The sequence below is a fragment of the Mytilinidion resinicola genome (assembly GCF_010093595.1).
Source record: "Mytilinidion resinicola strain CBS 304.34 unplaced genomic scaffold BDZ99scaffold_15, whole genome shotgun sequence".
Taxonomy (NCBI): Eukaryota; Fungi; Ascomycota; class Dothideomycetes; order Mytilinidiales; family Mytilinidiaceae; genus Mytilinidion; species Mytilinidion resinicola.
The window spans coordinates 893160-915649 of record NW_022985451.1 but is presented as its reverse complement, the minus strand read 5'-3'; the positions used below and the strand labels follow the sequence as shown (position 1 = coordinate 915649).

General features: G+C 54.6%; 6 protein-coding genes across 6 annotated transcripts; 2 read left to right on the top strand and 4 right to left on the bottom strand.

Moving 5' to 3' along the window:
• Positions 1-105: 105 nt before the first annotated feature.
• BDZ99DRAFT_465709 (PLP-dependent transferase) lies at positions 106-2536 on the bottom strand. Its single transcript, XM_033720617.1, has 3 exons — positions 2058-2536; positions 849-1993; positions 106-575 (listed from the first exon to the last, which is right to left on the bottom strand). The coding sequence occupies exons 1-3, from the start codon at positions 2269-2271 to the stop codon at positions 270-272; spliced, it is 1665 nt and encodes a 554-aa protein (XP_033573922.1). The 5' UTR covers positions 2272-2536; the 3' UTR covers positions 106-269.
• An 869-nt stretch (positions 2537-3405) lies between these two features.
• Positions 3406-5573, bottom strand: BDZ99DRAFT_523509 (HCP-like protein; the record flags this gene model as incomplete). The annotated part of the gene is made up of 2 exons (XM_033725808.1): positions 3406-3653; positions 3710-5573. The coding sequence occupies 2 exons, from the start codon at positions 5571-5573 to the stop codon at positions 3406-3408; spliced, it is 2112 nt and encodes a 703-aa protein (XP_033573921.1).
• Positions 5574-7724: 2151 nt separating this feature from the next.
• Positions 7725-12374, top strand: BDZ99DRAFT_448597 (uncharacterized protein). The gene is made up of 5 exons (XM_033718072.1): positions 7725-8035; positions 8106-10841; positions 10888-11378; positions 11427-11756; positions 11812-12374. The coding sequence occupies exons 2-5, from the start codon at positions 8110-8112 to the stop codon at positions 11919-11921; spliced, it is 3663 nt and encodes a 1220-aa protein (XP_033573920.1). The 5' UTR covers positions 7725-8035; positions 8106-8109; the 3' UTR covers positions 11922-12374.
• Positions 12375-13879: 1505 nt separating this feature from the next.
• Positions 13880-15444, top strand: BDZ99DRAFT_393399 (WD40 repeat-like protein; the record flags this gene model as incomplete). Its single annotated transcript, XM_033715843.1, has 2 exons — positions 13880-14065; positions 14275-15444. The coding sequence occupies 2 exons, from the start codon at positions 13880-13882 to the stop codon at positions 15442-15444; spliced, it is 1356 nt and encodes a 451-aa protein (XP_033573919.1).
• Positions 15445-17530: 2086 nt separating this feature from the next.
• Positions 17531-19709, bottom strand: BDZ99DRAFT_448593 (uncharacterized protein). Its single transcript, XM_033718071.1, has 2 exons — positions 18980-19709; positions 17531-18923 (listed from the first exon to the last, which is right to left on the bottom strand). Exons 1-2 carry the CDS (start codon positions 19620-19622, stop codon positions 17791-17793), a joined length of 1776 nt encoding a protein of 591 aa, XP_033573918.1. The 5' UTR covers positions 19623-19709; the 3' UTR covers positions 17531-17790.
• A 1743-nt stretch (positions 19710-21452) lies between these two features.
• BDZ99DRAFT_465704 (uncharacterized protein) lies at positions 21453-22213 on the bottom strand. Its single transcript, XM_033720616.1, has one exon. It carries the CDS (start codon positions 22143-22145, stop codon positions 21651-21653), a length of 495 nt encoding a protein of 164 aa, XP_033573917.1. The 5' UTR covers positions 22146-22213; the 3' UTR covers positions 21453-21650.
• Between the last annotated feature and the right edge of the window lie 277 nt (positions 22214-22490).

Below are 22490 nucleotides of genomic sequence, written 5' to 3'. Positions count from 1 at the left end.
GAGGGGGGGAGAGGGAGAGGACAGTGAGGTTGACGAACACGATCGCGATGTAAATTGGACGAGGTTTATGAATGTTGGAAATAGGAATTTAATGGAATTCTACTAACGCCTGAAAAATGCCAAATGGTGCGTATGCGTGGGATGTTCGTCACCCGAAGCTTGGTTGGGCGTTAAGGGGGGGGATGCGAATGTGTTGGTTCCTACTCTCTCTCTCTCTCTCCTCCTCGTCCTCTTCTTCGTTTTTTGCTGCGAGGACTTCTCCTAGCTGCTCAGTGCACCCCGTTCCCATTGCCCTCCACCACAACTTCCCCTTTCCCCTCGACTAACCTAAAACTCTCCCTGACGGCAACACCCACTCTTCTAATCGCCTCGGTGATGTTCTCACTCGACGCGGCGCAGAACGTAGCGCGTAAGAATAGGGCCTCAGGAGACACGCTCTTGTCGGGGATGAACCAGGAGCCCTTCATCATGAGCGCATTGTGTTCGATGATGTTGAGGTAGAGCGTGTCTTCGATGTCGGTGATGGATCGGGAGGGGTACGAGGGGTGTTTGGTGTGGTCTATGCGGAGCCAGTGCTGTGAAGGGTTGTTAGATTGTGATTCGGAGAAAGGGCCGGACAAGGGGGGTAAGGTGAGAGATGAGATGAGAAGAGATGTGAGAATAGGGGCGATTCCAAGGTGAATTGGCGACCCCTGAATCCTGACGGTGGCGCCGGAGCTCCAGTGAATTGGCCGATTTTTCACGGGACTCCGACTCGAAGCCACTGCACCCCCTGCCCCTGACCAAGTCCAGAATATGGAGCAACTTCGCCACCCTTTCGAAATCACGAATCGAAGAGAGGAACTTACAAACATCCCCGCCATCGGCGGCACCCAGCTCACAACCTCCTTCGGCAGGTATTTCTCACACGCCTCTAAAATCACGCCCCTCCTCTTCGTATACTCCAACCGAATATGAATCAACCAATCCAAATACCCCTCATGCCCGAAATGCTCATCTAGCAACTTGAACAGCACAAGCTGCGAAATGCCCGACGGTCCCTGTGTCGACACATCCGCGTGCTTCGAGTACCGCGCTACGACCTGCTCGCTCGCCGTGATCCAGCCAACTCGCGAGCCTGGTGCAAGGACTTTGGAGAAGGAGTCTAGTCGCATGACGCGCCCGTCAACATCCATGGAGAGGAGACTGGGGACGAGAGATTTGAGGAATGCGTCGTGTGATGCTGGTGGTGGGACGTCTGGGGCGTTGGGGCCTGTGTAGGGCTGCATTTGCAGGAAGTAGTAGGGTTCATCCTCGAGGATGTACAGGTCGTGTTTCTGAGCTACGGCGTAGATGCCACGGCGACGAGCAGCTCCCTGGGTTGCTCCGGTCGGATTCTGGCCTGTTGGGACAGTGTAGACGAGGAAGGGCTTGCGAGCACCACGGGCGACGGGGTCCCAAGTGGAGAGGATATGATCGAGGGAGTGCGGGAGCATGCCCTCGGCGTCCATTGGAACACCCACGACGTTGACACCCATGGGAGCTGCGGTCTCGACGGCGGTCGCGAAGGTGTATTCTTCGGACAGGATGAGGTCGCCGCGCTCGGCGAACATGCGTAGGGCAATATCGAGCCCGGAGGTGCTGCCAATGGACATGGTGCACGTCCAGTCAGAGTACGGGGGGTTGTGCACCATCTCGGTGTGCTCAGTGACCCATCTTAGCAGTTGGGCGGAACCACGGCCCTGGCCATAGTTGAAGGCGGTTGCAATATCGAAGATGGACTTATCTTCTGCGAGGTCGTGTTTGCCAGCGTGCAGCACAACGCCGGATTCCTTGGTTTCCTGCTCGGAGAAGTGGCCAATGCGGGGGACTTTGATCTCGAGGGATTCGAAGGGGAAGTAGTCACTTGAGGGGAGTCCGCCGCCGAGACTGATGATGCCTGGTTTGCCTAGGTACTTTGCTGCTTGCTTCAATGAACTGCCCTCTCGAGAAGCGGATTCTTTGCTCAATCGGTCTGAATCAAGTCAGTGGCTGTATTCATGCCGCAGCCCCTCCCCCTCTCCTGGATTACTACTCACGATCCCAGTTCTTCGCACTTGGCTTGTGGCCATGCTTGTGATGGCGGAACGTCTTAGCATCTGCTGGAGCAGCCACTCCCCATTGGTTCTTCTCACTCTTCTTCCGTCGACCATAGATATCGTTGCTCTTAACATTCGCCTGCAGTGGATCCGGAAGCGTGACGCCTTCAGTATCTGTTACGGCCGTGACCTCGATGGCGGCAGGTGGCGTCATAGCAGGCTGTTCTTCCTCGTGGCTCAGACTTCAACTGCAATTGAGGCTTTTCGTGGAATGTGTCACTACGCCTCGCGGGGCAGGGTGTCGATTATGTAGCCAGAAAGCTAGCGCGGTGTGCTACGCCCTTCACGCTACACACTGCACGCCCTTCGCGTCGTTTGGGAAGGGATCTCGCTTGCTACTTATCAGTGCCTGCTCCCCGCCTGTCTTATCAATGATGTGGGGAAGGTGGTGGATCGGCGTGCGGCTGGGATGCTTCGTCTCTTTGTGGTCAGTGGCGGTGTGCCTTGCAGCATTCGAGGCAGCCAACGCGGGAAGGCCTGCTTTAGTATTCCGCTGGCCGGCTATTGGCGGGCCAGGCCAGACCAACTAGAGTTGCCCTGGTTTGGCCCAGCCGCCATGTTCGTTCCAAGGAAGAGGCTGGAGGATGCGCCCAGGGTTTGCTGGAATCTGACGCCTGTTCGCCTCGAACATCGTGGCCGTGGTGGGGTCCCGACGTCGGAGGATGAGAGTAGACGTCGAGTGGTACGCCATCAATCGCCTAGTGGGAGATCGTTTTCACGATAGGCTACAAACTGCCGGTTTGGGATTGATTGCTTCTTGGAAGACCGGAGAGCTACATGCAGGCAGGTACCGCGTGCTGTTTGGTGGTTTGGTGCTCATATTTACAAGGCGGGGTAGAGTATTCTATACGTAATTGACCGTAAGATCAGAGTTATATTTACCAAGTATATATCTCATAGGTCACGATCCTGCGCAAAAGACTGGACAAGACCACGAATCACCAATAGGACCAAACCACCTAGTCATAGAAACGCCGCCAAGTACCGCGCGGAAGCGTTGAGGTATTCTTCTCCCATCTACCATTGCACCGATTACTATTAACGCATCTGTCCATACTCTTCGAAAAACCTCGCTGCGCTGCGGTTCGCCTTTTGGCAGCCCTTTTAGGACAAGGAAAATGCCAAACCGGATGCAACATGCATGAAACACTTGCCCAATACCCCCATGATAATGCCATGATGCCCAGATTTTAGAACAGAAAACGATATGCGAGTGGGGACAGAGGAAGTAGAGCTAATATGCTGGAAATATGCAGACAGATTCCCCAGGCCCGACGATGCAAACCCCCTACATGACAATGCAGTCCTTATCCTTGTCGTTACCTGCCCTTTTGATTTTGCCTCCCTTTTCCGTGGTAGGAGGAAGACCCGATTCCCCTGATGCTGCCTGCCGGATGATGGCAAGGCGTTGTTTCGCTCGTTCGTCGCCATGGTCGGCGGCTTTGACATACCAAACGTTCGCCTCGAGGGCGTCGCGCCGGCAGCCAATGCCCATTTCTGTGAAGTAGCCGCATGCGTACTCTGCTTTTGGCAGTCCTAGAAACTGTTAGCGTTTGCTTTCCACTCTTGCCAGTGGGTCGTGCTGTGCTCACCATGCTCAGCAGCCTTCTTCGCCCATTCGTACGCTTCATTTTCGTCCTTTTCTAACACTGGCTCGGCGCCCACCATGTACCACGCGCACAAGTTCATCATAGCCTCCGGTATATCAGCTTGGGCTGCACAATTGTAGTAGTGCACGCTGAGTGCTGGGTCTTTTGGACAGCAAAGGAGACCATGCTCGTACGCCTCGCCAAGCTTCAAGGCTGCCTGAGGATGTCCAACTTCGGCCGCCTGAGTGAAGAGCTGCACCGCGTAAATCTCATCTTTGAAGATGTCCTCGCCGAATCCCGTCTCGTGCAACAATCCCAGCTCGTAAGGCGCAGTATTGTATTGGGTGTCTGCCGATTCCGCCGCACGCTTCAGCCACTTCAACCCCTCTCGGTACCGATTCACGAGACCCATATCGCCTGTCAAACACGCCTTGCCTAGTCTTGTTGCTGCTCCTGGATGGTTCTTCGATGCAGCTGCCCGGTAGAATTGCACGGCCTTGGCGTAGTCCTTGCGGCAGCCCCACCCGAACTCGTAGCACAGAGCAGCCCGATAGCCAGCTTCAGCGTGTCCGTGTTTGCTGGCAGCAATGAAAAGTGGAAATGCTCGGTCATAGTCAGGCTTGTCTTTGTTAAAGAGGCCCGACCCGTACCCGTCCCCAAGATAGTACTGCGCAAACGGATAACTCCGGTCGGCTAGCCGCTGGAGGATCTGTCGTGCCTCCCGAAGCATTTCAGCTGGACTGAGACCGTGGTCGTCAACCCCAGGGCCCGCGGTCCGGACCTCTTGGGCTACTTGCACCATAAATAGGGCAAACTCGTATTGGATGGCCAGGTCTTGGGTTTTCTTAACATTCGCCCGATACATGTCCAATGTTTTCTTAGTATCAAGGAGGGACGCATTTGAGCCGACTGACTGTTTCAGCATAGCGTTGCCGAAGTTGCCTGTGGGTGCCGCTTGTTGTGCATAGGGAATATTCAACAAATCAATGTAGGACGTTGGGCGACTTTCCGGCGACCTTCGATTGGCCGACTGTCCCCGAGCATAACTGATGGGCGACCCGTTCGGGGAGCCGCTTGCAGAGAGGCGCGGCGAGTGGCGACCCCGTGCGTTCAAATCCGCGCCAAGGGTGAAGGCTGAACTGGGTCTGGGGATTGTGGTGCGTGGTAGCAGCACGTCTGGCCTCTGGCTGTTCCGGTGCCCGCTGTTGTCGCTCGACGAAGCCTGGGAGGAAGAGCTCGGGGATTTCACCCGGTCAACTGGCTGCCTCAGCGAAAAAACAGGCACGGGGTTGGGCTGGTGATGGTATTGCAAAGGTGGGTAATTTTCTTGAGGCTCCTGGCCCTTAGAGCCGGGCGCGTGGAAGGATTCTTCTTCATCGCCGTTGGAAAGGCCGTCAAGAGGTACACTGTATACTGAATCCAGGTCGGCAACATGCGAATGCCGTGAATTATACGCCACGTTGTTCACGTTCAGCTGCCGAAACGGTATACTCTGGGTGACTGGGAACGCAATTCCCATGTCCGAGGTTCGTGATGGGTCTGTAGTGTAAGCTTCTCTTGAGGCGTTCCGAGAGTGTGGTCCAGAACTCGGAGATAACGAGGAGCCAGACTGTCTCGACGACCGGCCATCGCTCGCATCTCTTGAATAGTTCTCCCCTTTGTATGGCGACGCACCCTGCAGGACAATCGACGGCTGTTCCGGAGACCCTCCCACTGGCTTCCGCCGCAAACTCTGGGAGCGGCTGTCCGGACTCCCGTCATGCTGTTTCGCTGGACCCGTCGCTTGAGATGTGTAGATGTCAGGTATTTGAGGTACTGCGGGCAGAGCCCTGCTGTGTACTACCGGCGAGCTATCTGAGAAGCTCATGGTAGGGGATTACAGGCTGGAAAGCTGCTGGCTCAAGGCTGCGTTTGACTAGGCTGTATATTTCCTCAACGCTCCAGCCTCGGCAGCGCACTAGGGATTTGGTAGGTGGTTCGGTAGTTCGAGGAGGAAGAACGGTGGTGGTTAGGCTGCGTCCACATGTAGATGTCGACGAGCGTACGCAAAGTCCCCACCGTGGGGCACTGCAAGCTACAGATGGTCAGCGTGCTGCATTCACTTGCTTGTCAGGCTGCAGTATAAAGAGCGCGAAGGATGGTTGGGGAGGGGGCCGGGGATGTTTGAGGCAGGCTGGCGGTGCATCGCCCCGCAGTGAATGGCCGGGATGGCTCTGAAACGCACCTTGAAAGCTGGGTCGGTGAATGTGGAGGGAGGCCTTAAAAGAGCGTCTTGTATAAGAAGGGCCAAAGCTGGAGAGACCCTGGTGTTGAGCGGCGGAATTGGCGCTGGAGGCTTTGTGAGCACCCCACAGATGGCTTTTCTTTCTCGTACTACTAGTACGTTTGCGCGACGCCGGCGGGCTCGATCTTCGACAGGCCTGGATGCAGGGCTCCTGCTTAGGCAACTAGGTCCTAGGGGCTTCGTACTCCGCTGCTAATAAATGCGCGCCCCGTCTCCTATTTGCTCCCAGGCGTGACTCGGTGTGGGTTGCGGCGTTAAGCACGGCGTCACGGAAGCGGGCCCAACGAGGCAATTCAGCGCAACAGAAGTTCAGCGCGGCGGCAGCGCCTGGAAGACGAGCAGGTATGGGGCCAAGGGGGCAGAAGTGATACATGGGTGCATGGTGGGCTTGGGGCGTTTATACAGCGGTCTGCGGCACTTGAGACACTTTGCTGAGGGTCCGGATGAGGCAGTCGTGGCTTTTTGGGGCCGCTCTCAGTCAGAGACGAGGCCGACTGCTTCCGCGGTTGGTCTTGGTCACGGCTTGCACGCTGGGCAGAGTGAATAATAGGAGGGGGTGGGGGAGAGGCGGAATGCGGCAGCTGGATGTGTGCGGCAAAGAATGCTGGTGATTGGATCTTCACCAGCCCCCAGTTTTCGCTGCCCATCACCATCACCACGGCTGTTCTGACGACACCTCAGCTGTGCGCAGACAGCCGTCGAGGGCTGCAGCACGTCCTGCCACCTGCCTCTCGGTGTCGGCAGCGGTCGCCTCGCGGGCTGGGCTGGCGCGTTATGCGGTCTGATCTCGAGGCTCGGAGGTTAGCTGCGCTTTGCAACTCCAAGCGTCGACGTGCCAATAGCGGCGATGGTGGACGTCAGGCGGACGGGCTCGAGGCACGAGTGGGTAGAGTGGCTAGAGCGTGCTCCCAGCGATCTGGCTTGCACACGATGTAGGAAATTGCCCGTCTCGCTCCACGATCCGGCAGACTGTGAATCGCAAACGGCCCGGACGGTGCGCCCCAGCGAATGGCCGCCAGGCGCATAAGGAGCACGGCCTGCGCCAAGGGCTCTCCGCCATGGCGAATCTGGCTGGCGAGGCGTCTCTGGCGGTGTCTGGATCACGGCAGCCTCGTGGAGACGACAGGTGTCCTGCTGGGAGCCGCCGCTGTGGTGTTGCGGGCGCAGGTACGTGTGCCTGTATATACATCGGATCGAGTATAGAGGCTGGACACACATTCAGGGGCCGGGCGGATGCGACGGGAGCATTCACAATTCGTCGCGGCGTGACGTGATGTCTGTCGGTGGAAGCCGTGCGTGTGCGCCAGCTGCTCAGGGACCAAGAGACCTCGGACGCTTCATGCCCTCTCGCGACAGGGAGAGCCCGACTCTGGTGCGTTTGAGCGCAGCAGCAGTCTGGTGGCAGGCTCTGTGCATGAGCGGTCGCCGGCAGGACGACGCTGCTGCAGACTGCGATACCGTGCGATACCGTGCGATACCGTGCGATGCCCTGCGACGCTCGCATTGTGGTGCTGAGGTCCGCGCCGAGAAATCGTTCCCGCCAGGCTGTGATGGGCTAGAAGGACGCTGGCACGCTGCGAAGGCCATCGCTCAGACAACCACGGTCCCGAAATAGCATTGCTGCGGGGATCGGGGCTGCGCCGTGGGCCGCCAGTTCGCCTCCCAATTCGCTGGTGCTTTTCTCTGCCATCCAGGGGCTGCTTGTCCCTCTCCTTCACCCACACGCAGCCAGCCTGTGTTTGGACGCCTAAGTCTTGTTTTCGACGTCGCTCGTTCTGTGCCACTGCGCCTGCCACCATCGTTCGTCGCGCCTGCGCCCACAGGTGCGTCCTCACCTTTCGCTACTGCCGTGCAATCCAGCCCTGTGCTGCCAAATTCTCCCCAAACATCACCTGCTACGCCGCTCGCTGTCCGAGGCCCTACGCCTCACACCTCGCCCGGCCTCCCATTTCTGACGCTCGTTTGCCCGTGGGTCTGCCACCCTCTGCTGAGGCCGTGAGCTTTGTTCGTGGTCAGGGCGACTTCGCCAGACGGCCGCTTGACAGGTGGGCAGCCCTCGCTTTTACAGGAACAAGCCTTGTTTGAGGAATTTGACTGACCCTGCATTCCTTGCAGCATCATGTCTCTACCACAGCGGCCCAACGCTACTTCCCCGAAGCACGACCAGCGACATGTCTACCGAGACTCTCCCTCGCGTCGCCGGCGGCCCTCCGACCTCGAAGGCCGCCACCAGTCCAGCTCTTCCTACCCGAAACCTCCTCCATCGCCAGGAACTCCAGGAACGCCCGGCCAGCGAGATCGAGATCGAGATCCGATCATGTCTGCACAAAGGGGCGGGGGAAGCAGTGATCTGGGGAGGAAACGCAGCCTCATCAGGCCGGAGCGCAACCGTATTGATCCCGACCACCCTAATTATTACTACCGAAAACATGCCCAAAACATGGCTGTACAGCCTTCAACAACCGGAAATGAGCCAGCGATGGAGGATCCCATTGAAGCCGAGACCATCAGCTCCGAAAGCACGTACATGAAACCGGCACAGCACGCCCACCACAACTCCTCGGCCCAATACACCGACAAGTCTGCTCCCTTGGACGATGACACTTTCTTCGAAAGCCGCCCACAGCGGAAACTCACAAGAAGTAAGACCATGGAGAATCTCGAAAAGCAGCGTCAGAAGGACAGAGACTCTGTGCGGCCACCCAGTCTTTGGAATGTCTACTGTGCCGTTATCACCTTCTGGGCCCCCGATGCCATTCTGCGCTGTTTCGGAAAGGTGCAGAAGGCACAGCAACGCGCCTGGAGGGAAAAGATGGGCCTCGTCAGTATCATCCTCTTGATCTGTACATTCGTCGGATATCTCACCTTCGGCTTTACCGCGACGGTATGCCCGAATGGAGGAGGGGAACGATTGAGAATCAACCATGTCGACGCAGGATTCATGATTATCCACGGTCAAGCATACGATCTCGCTGAGTCTCAGCATCCATGGGTCAGGGGCATTCCCGAAAACGCCAATGTTCTCTTCGACTTGCCCGAGAAGCATGGAGGACAGGATGGAAGCTTCCTGTTCCAAAATGTCAATGGTGCCTGCAAAGGTTTGATCACTCTGGCTGATGGTTCTGACGTGCCGACAAACGACAATAAGGATCTGGCCTGGTACTTTCCCTGCAATACATTCAATCAGGATGGATCCAGTAAACCTAATATGTCATACCCTTATTATTTGGGTTACGCATGCCACACTTCTGCCAAGTCTCGCGATGCTTTCTGGGATCTCTCATCAGCCGGTGACGTCTTTTTTACCTGGGACGACATCAGAAACTCAAGCAGAAATCTGATGGTATGGGGCTCAGACGTACTGGACCTGGATCTTCTCAACTGGTTCAACAAAACCCAGGTCAACATCCCGTCTAAATTTGATGAGATCCGGACCAATCCTGCGGTTCGCGGTATAGATGTCACTCGGTCATTCTCCTCGAGCTACGAGAAGCAAGTTGCGCGATGCTTCACCGAGATCATCAAGGTCGGATCCATTGATACGGCCACAATCGGATGCATTGCCTCTAAGGTCGTCCTCTACGTTTCGCTCGTATTCATTCTCGCTATCGTTATTGCCAAATTTATTTTAGCGCTTTCATTCCAGTGGTTTCTCAGCAAGAAATTCGCAGCTGATAAAACCTCACTTGGGGCGGATTCAAAGAAGAGAAAACAACAGATTGAAGAATGGAGTGATGATATTTATCGCCCCCCGCCAAAGCTCAACGACCCTGCCGGTACTCCTGATAGGTCTAGCAAACGCGGTAGCCAGTTCTTCCCAACCCAGTCCAGGTTCACCAGCCCTTACGCAGTCGAGAAGTTGTCAGCAAAAAACCGCCCACCTCCAACTACCATGACGAGTCAAAGTTCCACTGCTCGTCTCCTTTCCGCGAATCCAATGTACAGCAGAATCAACAATAGTCAAGGCACTTTACCAACCTTTGATGGGAAGACGTCAATGGGTGAGAGCAGATCTAGTGTAATGCTTTCAGGGACCACCGAACAAAGATACTCAAGCGCGATGGGCGAAAGTGAAGGCCCCGGCCCCGCCGGATTCATTCACGAAGCTGTTGTTCCTCAACCACCTCCGGAATGGCAACCTTTCGGCTACCCGCTAGCTCACGCAATTTGTCTCGTTACCGCCTACTCTGAAGGTGCTGATGGTCTTCGAACAACTCTAGACTCAGTTGCTGTTACGGATTACCCAAATAGTCATAAGCTCCTCCTAGTCATCTGCGATGGTATGATCAAAGGCAAAGGAGAGGAGCTGTCAACTCCAGACATCGCCCTTGGCATGATGAAGGACCACGCCATTCTCCCGCATGAAGTTCAGGCGTTCTCATACGTCGCTGTAGCTAGCGGGTCGAAGCGACACAATATGGCTAAGATCTACTCTGGATTCTACGATTACGGTGACAACTCTTCGATCCCCATCGAGAAGCAGCACCGCGTTCCAATGATGGTGGTTGTCAAGACGGGAACTCCGGACGAGGCTAAGAAGAGCAAGCCTGGAAACCGCGGCAAGCGAGACAGCCAGATCATCTTGATGTCATTCCTGCAGAAGGTCATGTTCGACGAGCGTATGACGGAACTCGAGTTTGAAATGTTCAACGGTATCTGGAAGATTACTGGCATATCGCCCGACTTTTACGAGATTGTGCTCATGGTGGATGCCGATACAAAGGTGTTCAACGACAGCTTGACGCACATGGTGTCGGCAATGGTCAAGGACCCCGAAATCATGGGACTTTGCGGCGAAACCAAGATTGCCAATAAGCGAGAGTCGTGGGTGTCGATGATCCAGGTGTTTGAGTAAGTTTATTGGACGGGCGTGCGAGGGTGTCACTGACGATGCTAGGTACTTCATCTCCCATCACTTGTCAAAGTCGTTCGAGTCAGTATTCGGCGGTGTAACCTGTCTGCCCGGGTGCTTCTGCATGTATCGCATCAAGGCTCCCAAGGGCGGGCAAAACTACTGGGTCCCGATCCTGGCCAACCCGGATGTGGTCGAGCATTACTCGGAAAACGTGGTGGACACGTTGCACAAGAAGAATCTGCTTCTTCTAGGCGAGGACCGATACCTGTCGACATTAATGCTGAAGACGTTCCCCAAGCGGAAGCAGGTGTTTGTTCCGCAGGCCGTGTGCAAGACGACGGTGCCTGAGAAGTTCAGCGTGCTCCTCTCGCAGCGCAGGCGATGGATCAACAGCACGGTCCACAACCTGATGGAGCTAGTGCTTGTGCGTGATCTCTGCGGCACTTTCTGCTTTAGCATGCAGTTTGTCGTGTTCATTGAGCTGGTGGGGACGCTCGTCCTCCCAGCTGCCATTGCTTTCACTCTTTACCTCAGTAAGATGACGAGTCACCTTTTACATATCACGTGCTAACCGTTCGTAGTTGCGATCTCGATCAAGGCGGCCATCGAGCACACCGCGGCGCCCGTGATCCCTCTAGTCCTGCTCGCGCTCATTCTAGGTCTGCCGGCGGTTCTCATTGTCCTGACAGCACACCGGTGGTCGTACGTGGCGTGGATGCTGGTCTACCTCTGCTCGCTACCGATCTGGAATTTTGTGCTGCCGACGTACTCGTACTGGAAGTTTGACGACTTCAGCTGGGGCGACACGCGCAAGACGGCGGGGGAGAAGACGAAGAAGGGGGGCCTGGAGTATGAGGGCGAGTTTGACAGCAGCAAGATCACGATGCGACGGTGGCATGACTTCGAGGCCGGTAAGCAAACCCTGGTGCGTGTCCGATGCTGCAGTCGCTGACGGTGGGAACACAGAACGCAGGCTCAAGGCGCCGAGCGGAGGCAACGGGTGGTCGCAGCAGTCGACGACGGCGGGCACCTGGCCCCTGCAACAGCATGGAAGCGACTCGTACTTTGAGAACTGAGGTCCCGGGCCTGGTGGCGTCGGGAGGCGAAGACAGCACGGACGGGAGAGGAGCCGCGGAGGGAGCTGTCGCATTACTGTATTACCGTGGCCGTGGTTGTTCTGCATTGCTCGGGGTTATGTCTGCATTGATAGGCCTGGGCGGCGTTTTTGGATCCCTGTAGATGGAGGTTCTGCTCGGCAGCCCCTGTACAGCGGGCGCGTCTTTTTCAATGGTAATGGGTGCTAGACGGCTGCTGTGCCTGTGCCGTGATGCATCGTGATGCGCTGGAGTGATGTGAGGCCGCCGCTCTACTGGGTTGTTACCTCGTCCGGCTGGGGTGCTGCCTGACGTGCGGGGCATGGAAAAGGTGGTATTTCAATCCTACAGCAAGCTGTCATGTGTGTACATCTATCTACCACTGCGTGGGGTGCTTCAATGCATTTCCAGGAATCCGATAGAACCCCTTCGCTTTGGACTGTGTGGAAACTCGTTGAAGCACCCCAGACAGTGGCAGACGGGTGCACAGACGAGCAGAGTACGTGATGAGTGCCGCTTTTTCCACGCCCAGCGTGCCTGAGTCCACGGCCTGCGAACCAGGCGTCAGAAGTGACGACGGCCAGCGGGCGGCTCGGGCAGGGAATCGGCTGGGTGTGTTTTGAGACGTGTCACCAACACAGAATCACGGTCGACCGGGCTTCAGCTGCAAAGAGTGCTCAAAGAGGCTGGCAGTCGGTGCTGGCACTCGCTTCGACCAGTTGGAGTCGTCGCACAACGCGGTTTGAACAGCAGAGGCCCTGTGACCGGCTGCTTTCGTCGAGGCGCTGATGTAGGATGTGATGTATCGCGCTCACTCCTGGCGTGCGAAGTGTGGAGGAGCTGCTCGTGGACTGTCCTACTTCGTACCGACCGAGGCCGAGCTCCCGCCTCTTTTTTACTCCACCACCTCCACACCTGGGCACCGTGATACAGAACACGGTGGTGCGCCGTTACCGACCACGTTGTCCACACTCCCTGACCGACTCGACTGGGCCATGAAACGAGCCCGCCATCGGACTCAGCGCCCACCAACACTGCACACCTGACGCCGCGAGCCTGCCGACTGGAGACGCCGAGAGACTCGTCTCCGACTTCAATTCGCCCTTCGCTGCCAGTCCATACAAGGCCCCCCACTGCAAGTCCCTCCGTTGCTGCACGTAACTACTACCCGCCAGTCCCGCGCACAGGCGCTGACACGCTGCAGCCTCTCCGAGCCGCAATCTTGGACATATTGGGCGACATCGCATCCGGCATATGAAAGCTCCGCCAATACCGCGGGACGAATATCAAAGCCTCAACATCTGCACACGCCCCTCGCCGCTCTCGCTTCAGTACGCTCTGCTGGATGCACCACTCCGTCGGCGCGAGCTGGAGACATCTCCCCGCAAGCATCACCCATATCGTCATCGATCATGCCCCCATCTGCCCATGCTCCCGAAGTCGCCATGGACAACCGGCCGACAGGCCTAGAGGAGGAGGATGAAGAGTCTGACCGTGAGGACGATTATGACGACGGAGTTTCCCTCGAAGCCGCTCCCCCGAGCGCCCCTTCGATCAACGACCTCATCGATGCTATGGAGTGGCAACCGCCTTCTCAGATAGAGCAAACTGAGTCGCTGCCATCTTCACATACTCACGATTCGAACTGGCCCGTAGACTATCCCAACCCTTTCGGTAGCATGGGCTCATTGAATCCTCAAGCTAGTGAGGGCCTACTACCGTACTTGACCACCTCAACAGCCTCGATGATGCCCACTATCATGGCAGCCGCTCTCGGCGATGCTGATTCACTGCAACAGTACTCCCAAATGTCGGATTTCGAGGATGCACTGGAAGATGCGCTCGGGCTCCCCTCCGTCAGTGACCACCAGGCTGTCATCGATGTGTGCAAGTTCATCGACGACTGGGCCATCGTGGGTGGATTGAAGGCAGGTCTCGACATGATTGGCCTAGAAGCTTCTCGGGTACGAGACTGGAAACGGCCGGCTGAAATCACGAAAGACGAACTACAAGGCGATCGATATGATATTCAAGGCATCAATTGGGAGGAACTCGATACAACGAGGGAAAAAGCTAGGGCAGCAAGGCTGAGGCTGTCGACTCGGAAGGCCACTCCACCACCACCGGTGAGCACTTCCCTTCTGCCCTGTACATCGAATCTCTGCATACTTAGCTATAGTCCCACCATCGCTACCTCACAATCACGCTCTATCATGTTTATTACCCTATGCGATTCTGCTTGTGATTCTCTGATTCAACACCTGCACTCCCACGCGCCATTCGAACGCCCTGGGCATCTCTGACTTGATTAAAATAGGGAACATCGGCCACCAAGCTACCCAGTTCCGAGAACTACTTCCGCTTTCGCAAAATGAATACAACACACCGAATCTCCGTAGCACATTTCCAGCTCCGGAACCTAATAGCAGCAATCTCGAGGAGCGACATATTTTATGCCAGCAAATCAAAAGTCATGCACACCGATGCATCAGGCCAAATGAATAAGTGCGCAATGGAATTGACTAAGCCAATGGGAGATTCTATGCACCCGTCTTCATTCAGCATCACCACTCTGACGGCTTCCGATGAAGTCCTGATCGCTGGTGGCTTTTACGGCGAATACGCACTAACTAATCTCCGATCAGAAGTAGGAGAACCACACGTCCAAGGCTACGTAACACACGAGTTCAACGGCATCACCAACCATGCTCACACCTTCGACTCTCGTAGCAGCGGCCTACCCCAAGGCGTGTTCTGCTCCAACGACCACTGCCTCCGTATCCTCGATTGCACCACCAACACCTTCACCCACGAGTTCCGCTACAAGCAAGCCATCAACTGCTCCGCTACGTCCCCCAACGGCCGCATGCGTGTAATAGTTGGTGACTTCGACAAAGCCCTCATCACCGACGCCGAAACTGGCAGGCCCTTCGAACACCTCCCCTCCCATACCGATCACGTCTTCGCCTGCGCCTGGGCCGACGACGGCATCCACGTGGCCACTGGCTCACAGGACCACAAGATCGTCGTCTGGGACGCTCGCAGATGGGACACCCCTCTCGCTACTTTCGCCTCCGTCATGTCTTGCCCGCGCTCACTCCGCTTCTCGCCGGTCGGAGGTGGCCGTCGCGTTCTCTTCGCCGCGGAAGCCGAAGACATCGTCTCGGTCTTCGACGCATATGACTTCGACAAACGTCAAGTCCTCGACTTCTATGGCGCCACGGCCGGCATCAGCGTCACGCCAGACGGGCAGAGCCTGTTTGTCGCGAACGGCGACGGCAAGTTTGGCGGTCTCATGGAATTCGAGCGGTGCCAGTTTGCGGAGCCGTGGGGGCTTGGGGAGCCGCGGAGGTCGTGGAAGGGGCATCGGATACGGGAGGAGCGTTTTCCAAGGGGCGCGTGGGAGTGGATGGCCACCGAGGATCTCGATGATGACCCGAGGGTCGTCGGTAGCAGGAAGGCGAGGGAGAGAAGGGGGTTGGGACTGGAGAAGTTGTATGTTTGATTCAAACAGCGACTGAGTGGCGAAGGAAGCGACTGAGCATTTATGCATGCGGGTGTAGGCGTTTGAGCAACCACGACTTTTTCTGCATGCGGTTGTGGGGCGAAACTTCCAAGGAAGTAATTTTTGAGGGGCCTTGAAGGCCCCGGCTTTATATATCTTTGTTCATACCCCCCCTTTTTCGTCATCTTACTTCTTCTATTTGCTCTTCTGAGAGTAACCTCTTTTACGATACCTTTTTCTATTTGCAGGTGTCAAAACTTTTTTGTTCCTGGTTTATTACAGATGTTTTCTCTTTTTCTTCTTCTTGTAGTTCTGTGTTAAAGAGAAAAAGTCCTTTTTTGCTAGATTCGTGGTGAGGTTGCTCTGGGAGCTGCCACCAATTACCTGATTTTTTTTTCTTTTTTTCTTTTTCTTACCGAAAGCTTGAGAAGTAAGTGCCGGAGATGGCGGGTGGTAGAGCGTTCGCGGAGCATGGGAGCATGGGAGCATGGGAGCATGGGAGCATGAGAGCATGGGATAGGTGTTTTGGTTTTTTTTTTCCGCATACGCATACAGGCATTGGGAAGCGGCGTTTTCTGTGAGAACTGTAGGGGCGTGAGCTGGTGGGGAAAAAGGCTGGGGTGTGGATGGGTGGGGCGAGGCTTGTATGCTAGGTAGGCCCCTGGTAGGGGGGCGTTTGTAGAAAATAGAGAAGTGGTGATTTTAAGCATCGAGGATGAAAGGTGTTTGCAATCCTGGGATCCAATAAAGCGTGAAATGTGTGTGAACTTGGGGAATAGGTTACTGACAGTCGACGGAAGCAGAATGCGTAGCGAGGTCAGTGATGTCTGCTGCTTTCTCAGAGACGTTGAAGGAGAGTGTTTGCCAATGCGGACGGCAGAGCCGACATTGTTATTAAGGAACCGTACTCTGTGAAATCCGGAAAGGGGGGCACGCTCCTCCCCTTTATCATCCCGCTTCCATCTCACAACCTCCCCTCTCTGCCCACGCAATTTAGACGAAGAAGCAACGACACATCGCCGCCTCCACCGCGTGCCCTCCGCCTCTACGCAGAAGTCTTTCTCCGCACAGTCAGATCTATAACTCTTTTGCAACAATCACTGGGGCGACGGCCCAGCCAACGCGTGCGTGCCCCTCCCTCCCTCCCTCCCTTAGCGTCAAGCCGGCGAAGGGTGAGGGTTGACGGAAATTGAAAAAAAAAAAAAAAAAACTCAGCGGTTCGATCTGTCACCCATTCTACCATTAACGGGGCGAGGCGTGCGCCAGCCAAAGCGTGTCACCCTCTCGGCGTGTGCGCGTCTGCGTCAGATGGAACAACCGATTCAAGCGGTTCGGTCTGTAACCTTTTTTTTTTTTTCTTGGGATGGCCGATACGTCGCCAACGCGTCCTTCCCCCTCGGTTTGCAGCTCTGCGGTCCTGATAAGAGGTGGTTGAGAAGCCGGGGGTGGGGGTTGGGACCACGGGAGGGGGAGGGAAAGGGGTGGTGGCGATGGGTGGCTGGGAGCCAGTCGGTGCGATTTGAAGGCGGTTTTGGCATGTTGTTGGAAAGAGAGTTGGAATCAGGCCTGAGTACAGAGGTTGGTTTTGGTTGCCGTGAGATGTACAAACGGGAGCCAGTCGGTGCGATTTGAAGGCGGTTTTGGCATGTTGTTGGAAAGAGAGTTGGAATCAGGCCTGAGTACAGAGGTTGGTTTTGGTTGCCGTGAGATGTACAAACGGGAGCCAGTCGGTGCGATTTGAAGTCGGTTTTGGCTTATTATTGCAGAGCACCCCTAAATCAAACCGGAGAATTGGGGTCAAGTTGACATCGTTGAGAAGATATAGCCGGGAGCCGGTCCGTGCGATGAAGACTTAGTTTGGGCATGCTCTTGGCAGAGCTTGTAAATCAGACGGCAGGTGAGATTGTGTGACAGACGTCCTAAATCAGCGCCACTAGCTTGTTACACCGTCCTAGAATCTCTAGATTAGACCCAAGAAAAAGGGTAAGTTTAGCACTGTCAAGATGTATAAACGGGAGCCAGTCCGTGTGATATGCACGCTCTTTTGTCACATTATTGCGAGACGCCTTGAATCAAACCATGAAATCAGAATAACACGATATATTATCGGTAGCCAGTCCGCTGTCCGAACCAGCTCAACCTGGTATATTGCACGCTCGGACGTATCTTGCCCTACCATTCCACTCTGCACCCGACGGCGAATCGTCCGATGCAGTGCCCACAGAACAGACAATGAAGGCTGCTAACAGATAGAAGGAAGAGAAGACCGAAAAGCACATGATCCACCTACCCCTAAACACCGTACTGGCCAGATATACTCAAATATGCAATGCACAAGCCACTAAATCAATCGTAATTACCGTCCTCATCATATCCATCAGACTCTGCCTCCGAGTCCATATTTTCGGGGACAACAATGTACTTGTTCCCATGTTCGTCTCTCCTAACAGCATCGTCGTCTTCTTCATGCACTAGATCTCCAACCTCTCCACTCTCTCCTATGATCTCTTTCGCCCGCTCCTCATTGACTTTCATGTCATCTATCACAAGCCGGATTACTAGCTCAGGTAGCAGCACCGACTGCACGAACTTCGACATGCCACCGGACGATATCAGCTTGTCCGTCGGCGCGAGCCTTCGGATCTGCGGTGCAAACGTTTTGGTGATGTACTCCATCATGACTCTTGCGCCCCTCGCGCCATAATACCCCGTCGTCGATTGCTTGAACTCGTCCGTCATGATCGCCGAGAGCAGATTACGGTTACTGCCCGTCCGGACGCTCTGCTCCAGTTTATCCCGATACGCTGACTTCTCTTTGCCCTCGAGCACGGCTTCCAGGTGCGGCGCGTGCTTCCCCATGCGCTGTTCTAGCTTATGCCACACGATCTTAGGATATCCGCGCGCGGCGTAGTCGTCCTCGGCCGATTTCTGCTTATGTTGCCGGCAGAAAACCTGCTGCATGCCGACGTTGAGCTTGAAGTTTTTGCCGTGTTCCGCAGCGAAGGTGTAGAGGTGGGCACCGTCGACGGGTTTGCGGCACATGGGGCAGATGGAGCCAATAGGTTCTGGGGAAGATTCGAGCGGTGGACTGTCAGCTTTGAAGAGGTCGGATTGAGCTTGAGAGGACATTTCTAGTATTGAGGAATTGGGCGAGCTGAGGGGGGAGCTCGAGTTAGAACGTTGAAGTGATGCTTGTAAGTCGTGCGCGGCTTGTGTGGTCTTGAAGAGTACAGCGGGCATTGTTTCGGGCATCCGGAATGCCATCTTTGGTATTGCGGGAACGATGGGTTCTGACGGGTTCTTGTATCCCGGTGCGGGAGGTCGAGTCCTGACACTGCTGAGTTTGGGCATTTCAGGCCTTATCCATTCATCCTTTTTCGTATCTCTTTTTGGGTTCATCAGGTCAACCTTAGGATTTTTGAAACCCTCTTTCTTAGTTTTAGGAGACGGTGCAGATAGTGCGGAAGTATTCTTGAAGCCTAGTGGTATCGAATTAGCGCTACGAAATTGATAGCTTTCGTTGTCGGAAACTCACCAGGCTTGCCTAGTCCCTTACCCTTAGCCCTAGACTTGTGGTGGATGTTCATAGCCGGCCCTATATTCTTTCCATAACTTGACATAACCCTCTTTCTTGCCCTCTGACTACCCATTTCGCCAAAGTCATCCAAGGAACTATCGTCCTCTGGTTTGATTACTCCAGACATCTTTCCTGTCGAGCCCTGCGATCCCGTGGCCCTCCTAGGCCCTTTCCGAACTTCTGGCATCCCGAACTCATCCACGGTATCATTGTCGTCCGCACCGAGTTCTGCGGACCTCTTCCTCGGTGAACCTTGTGATCCTTTCTTAGGGTATTCTTTCGCCTTAATTTCTTTTGCGCTTTCGTCCTGACCCTCCTTCCTAATGGTAGTATATGTCGCCCGTCTCTGGGGATATATAGGGCCTCGGTTTTGAGCAGTTGGCAGCGAGGGCGGGGGTCGTGCCGGCGATGAGGGTCGCTCATCGCTTGAGCTGACAGGGTCCCCATATATCGGATCCTTTTCGACTTCTGACGCTTGCATCTCTTGTGATAGAGGAGGAGGGGTTGGAGAGACGATTCGGTGCGCAGTGGGTGAGGACGACCGGTGTCGCGTTTTGAATTGGCTGAGCAGCGATTGACGGGGCTTCTCGCTGCGATACATGATGATGCAAGCTGACACAAGCCATCAGCTTGGGCGGCTGTGTGTGTTGGGTAGTAGGTGGTGTGAAAAGGAATGGATTGACAATGCTTTGGGATAGCTATGGAACGCGTGAGGTTCACCGGGCGCGCATCGAGTCGTCTCACGCCAAGAAATTAGCGCAAGACGAAGTCACATGTCAGAAGCACTTCACCTGTCACTACCATGGGTGTTTGCATATTTCCAAGACTCTTATATCACCCCAATCTGAAACAATGCCCGACCTCCTCTGCTCACGTGATCCTGTGCCGCTGTGGCTGAGGTCGGCTCAGGTCTCCTCAGCTCCGCATCACGCTTGTTCACCAGAATCGTCAAGTTTTAGCGAGGTGCCTTAAATTTGTCCTGGGTTACGAATTACAAGGGGGCTACCTGAGCGGGCTGCCGGCGCTCCCTGCTAGCGCTGGCGTTGTTTTAGCCACAGTAAGCGTATTATAAATCTGCAGAAGCCACCAGAATAGCTAGATAATATAAAACAACGGCAGGGGCCCTTGTATTTTATATCATAAAAATGCCGAATCTTGTACGCCGGAACAATGGCCACCATCCACGGCCAATTCAATATCCTATTCTTCGAGATCCGGGCACCCGTCTCTCCTACCGAGAGCGTGATATTGCTTTCTCCCTCTCTCGATACGCTGGCTGGAATAACCGAAGGATCGGTTCCTCTCTTGGTGTGCCTTACAGAACTATATCCAATGCTCTCTCTCTGCAGAATCCGTGGACCCCTCAAAAACAGAGAGGGAGAAAACCGAATCTTGATACTCCAACTCGACAGCGCCTTATTGCCCGGGCTAAGCTTGGTCGTATCCACCGAAGGAAGCCGTTAGAGGAGATTGCAATGCTAGAGGGGGTCTCTGCCTGCAAGCGATCCCTATATAAGGCATTTGAAAAAGAGGGCTATTTCCAGCGTGTTGCAACAGAGAAGCCCCTTATCACGCCTGAGCAGCGAGAGGCCCGTCTTAAATGGGCCTATTCTCATCTGGAATGGACTCCCGAGATGTGGGCAGCAGTAATTTGGACCGATGAAGCGTCCATTCGAACCGGAGGAGGCCAGATCTTTGTTACTAGGCGTGCTGAGGAGAAATACGATATTGATTGCTGTGTCCCTAAATTTAGGGGGTATTCTAGCTGGATGATTCATGGCAGCATCTCCCATGGGAATAAGGGGCCCTTGGTTGTTTTTGAAAAGGACTGGTCAATTGAGCTGGAATACAAGAGAAAGACGATAAACGGCGACGTCTACCGTACCTATATATGCCCTAATATCAAGACTTTTGCATGGGAATTATGGCAGACACTACGACACCAGCCTATTCTTGTAGAGGATAATGCCTCAATTCACTCAGCAAAAGCGACGCGCCTGGCCTGGGAACAGAACGGCATGCTTGTAATGGAATGGCCGGCGAATTCCCCTGATTTGAATCCAATTGAGAACGTTTGTCGGCTGTTGAAGGGGAGAATACAACGCCGGTTTCCTACAACAAAGGAGGAAGTACGGCAGTACGCTGAGGAGGAATGGGAGAAGCTTGAGCCCGAAGAATTTGAAAAGTATACGGGCAATATGAGGGAGCGTTGCCTTGCTGTAATTGCTGCTGATGGCGGCCCAACGAAATATTAGTTACTGAATAAGCACTGTTTTCATGTGGCGATGTGGCGATTGTAAGCACTAACAGAGACGCTTGCAGGGAGCGCCGGCAGCCCGCTCAGGTAGCCCCCTTGTAATGCTCCCGTACAGCTTTGTAAGCCTTCGAAGCTCAGGCTGCTTTCCAGGATTCTCTACCCATGCCCTTATTAGCACAGACTGTGCCATCTACACAAATGACCGATTTCTCTCTCGCTTTCTCATCTCTTCTTTCATCTCTCCTTGATCCTTCTCCACAAAGTGAGAAAAACATAACGTCTTGGCCACCCGGTCGAGCCAGCCACCCGGTCGAGCCACCCGGTTAGCGTATTGGTGGCGTATGAGGCTTGCAGGGGCAAAGGAGTGAATTGCTATATAAATACATCAAAACTCATTGCCAGATCCTTCCAGGCTAACTTTGCAAAGCGTCCTTTGCCTCGTAGAGCAGCAGCTCTCTCCTTAGCAGTTGAAACCTCCTGATCCTTTGCATTACGCTCTCTCATCTTTTGAAGCGCTTCCTCTACGGTGAGCTGCCGAGCCTCTCCAAAGTGCTTCTTCGTACGGCTCTTTCTGCTCTTCTTCTGCTTCTGCACAAGATCATTGTTTAGAATTTGAAGTGCAGACCTATCAGCAAGAGCAGTTAGAGAGAGATCTTGTAGATGAGTAATGGTGGAATAAAGCTGGAGAGGAACCTCTTTAAGAAGCGCTGCAATGAGCGTATTTATCCTCTTTGACTGATCCTCTGTTGCTTGTATATCAACTCGAACACCATTCTCATTAGTTATACTAATGAAAGGAGGTGTCTTGGCCTGAATTCCTGCAGTACTAATATAGGATTGAAAGGTAGTAGGCCTGTCTTTCTCCATGCACTAGCAATGTTGACTTTTGTGACTGCTTGTCGTATTGCCCGTCAATAGAAGATGGTGAATTGCTCGTTCGAGATGCGCTCTGCCCCGAAGATGCTATGCTCACGAATCTGCTTCTTATATGCCTTCGCAACTGGCGAAAAGATGCCAACATCAAGCGGCTGGAGTATATGGGTTGAGTGAGGTGGCAGGCAGAGAGCAATGATTTTTGCATCTTTACAATACTGTATGAACTCAAGAGATGTATGCAAGTTGTGGCCATCGAGAATTAAGAGCCGATACACTCAGGTTGCAGCACTACAACCTAGGATCAACAACTCATATGCCAGAAAGCTACTCTCCGAA

Excerpts from the sequence above, each read along its gene's own strand:
- BDZ99DRAFT_448593 (XM_033718071.1), bottom strand. The coding sequence starts at position 19,622 with ATGTATCGCAGCGAGAAGCCCCGTCAATCGCTGCTCAGCCAATTCAAA. Across the intron at positions 18,924-18,979 it reads TAAGGGACTAGGCAAGCCTG|GCTTCAAGAATACTTCCGCA; the intron begins GTGAGTTTCCGA and ends CGATACCACTAG.
- BDZ99DRAFT_465704 (XM_033720616.1), bottom strand. The coding sequence starts at position 22,145 with ATGGAGAAAGACAGGCCTACTACCTTTCAATCCTATATTAGTACTGCA.
- BDZ99DRAFT_465709 (XM_033720617.1), bottom strand. The coding sequence starts at position 2,271 with ATGACGCCACCTGCCGCCATCGAGGTCACGGCCGTAACAGATACTGAA. Across the intron at positions 1,994-2,057 it reads AAGTGCGAAGAACTGGGATC|ACCGATTGAGCAAAGAATCC; the intron begins GTGAGTAGTAAT and ends GACTTGATTCAG. Across the intron at positions 576-848 it reads CGCCGATGGCGGGGATGTTT|CACTGGCTCCGCATAGACCA; the intron begins GTAAGTTCCTCT and ends AACCCTTCACAG.
- BDZ99DRAFT_448597 (XM_033718072.1), top strand. The coding sequence starts at position 8,110 with ATGTCTCTACCACAGCGGCCCAACGCTACTTCCCCGAAGCACGACCAG. Across the intron at positions 10,842-10,887 it reads TCGATGATCCAGGTGTTTGA|GTACTTCATCTCCCATCACT; the intron begins GTAAGTTTATTG and ends TGACGATGCTAG. Across the intron at positions 11,379-11,426 it reads TGCTTTCACTCTTTACCTCA|TTGCGATCTCGATCAAGGCG; the intron begins GTAAGATGACGA and ends AACCGTTCGTAG.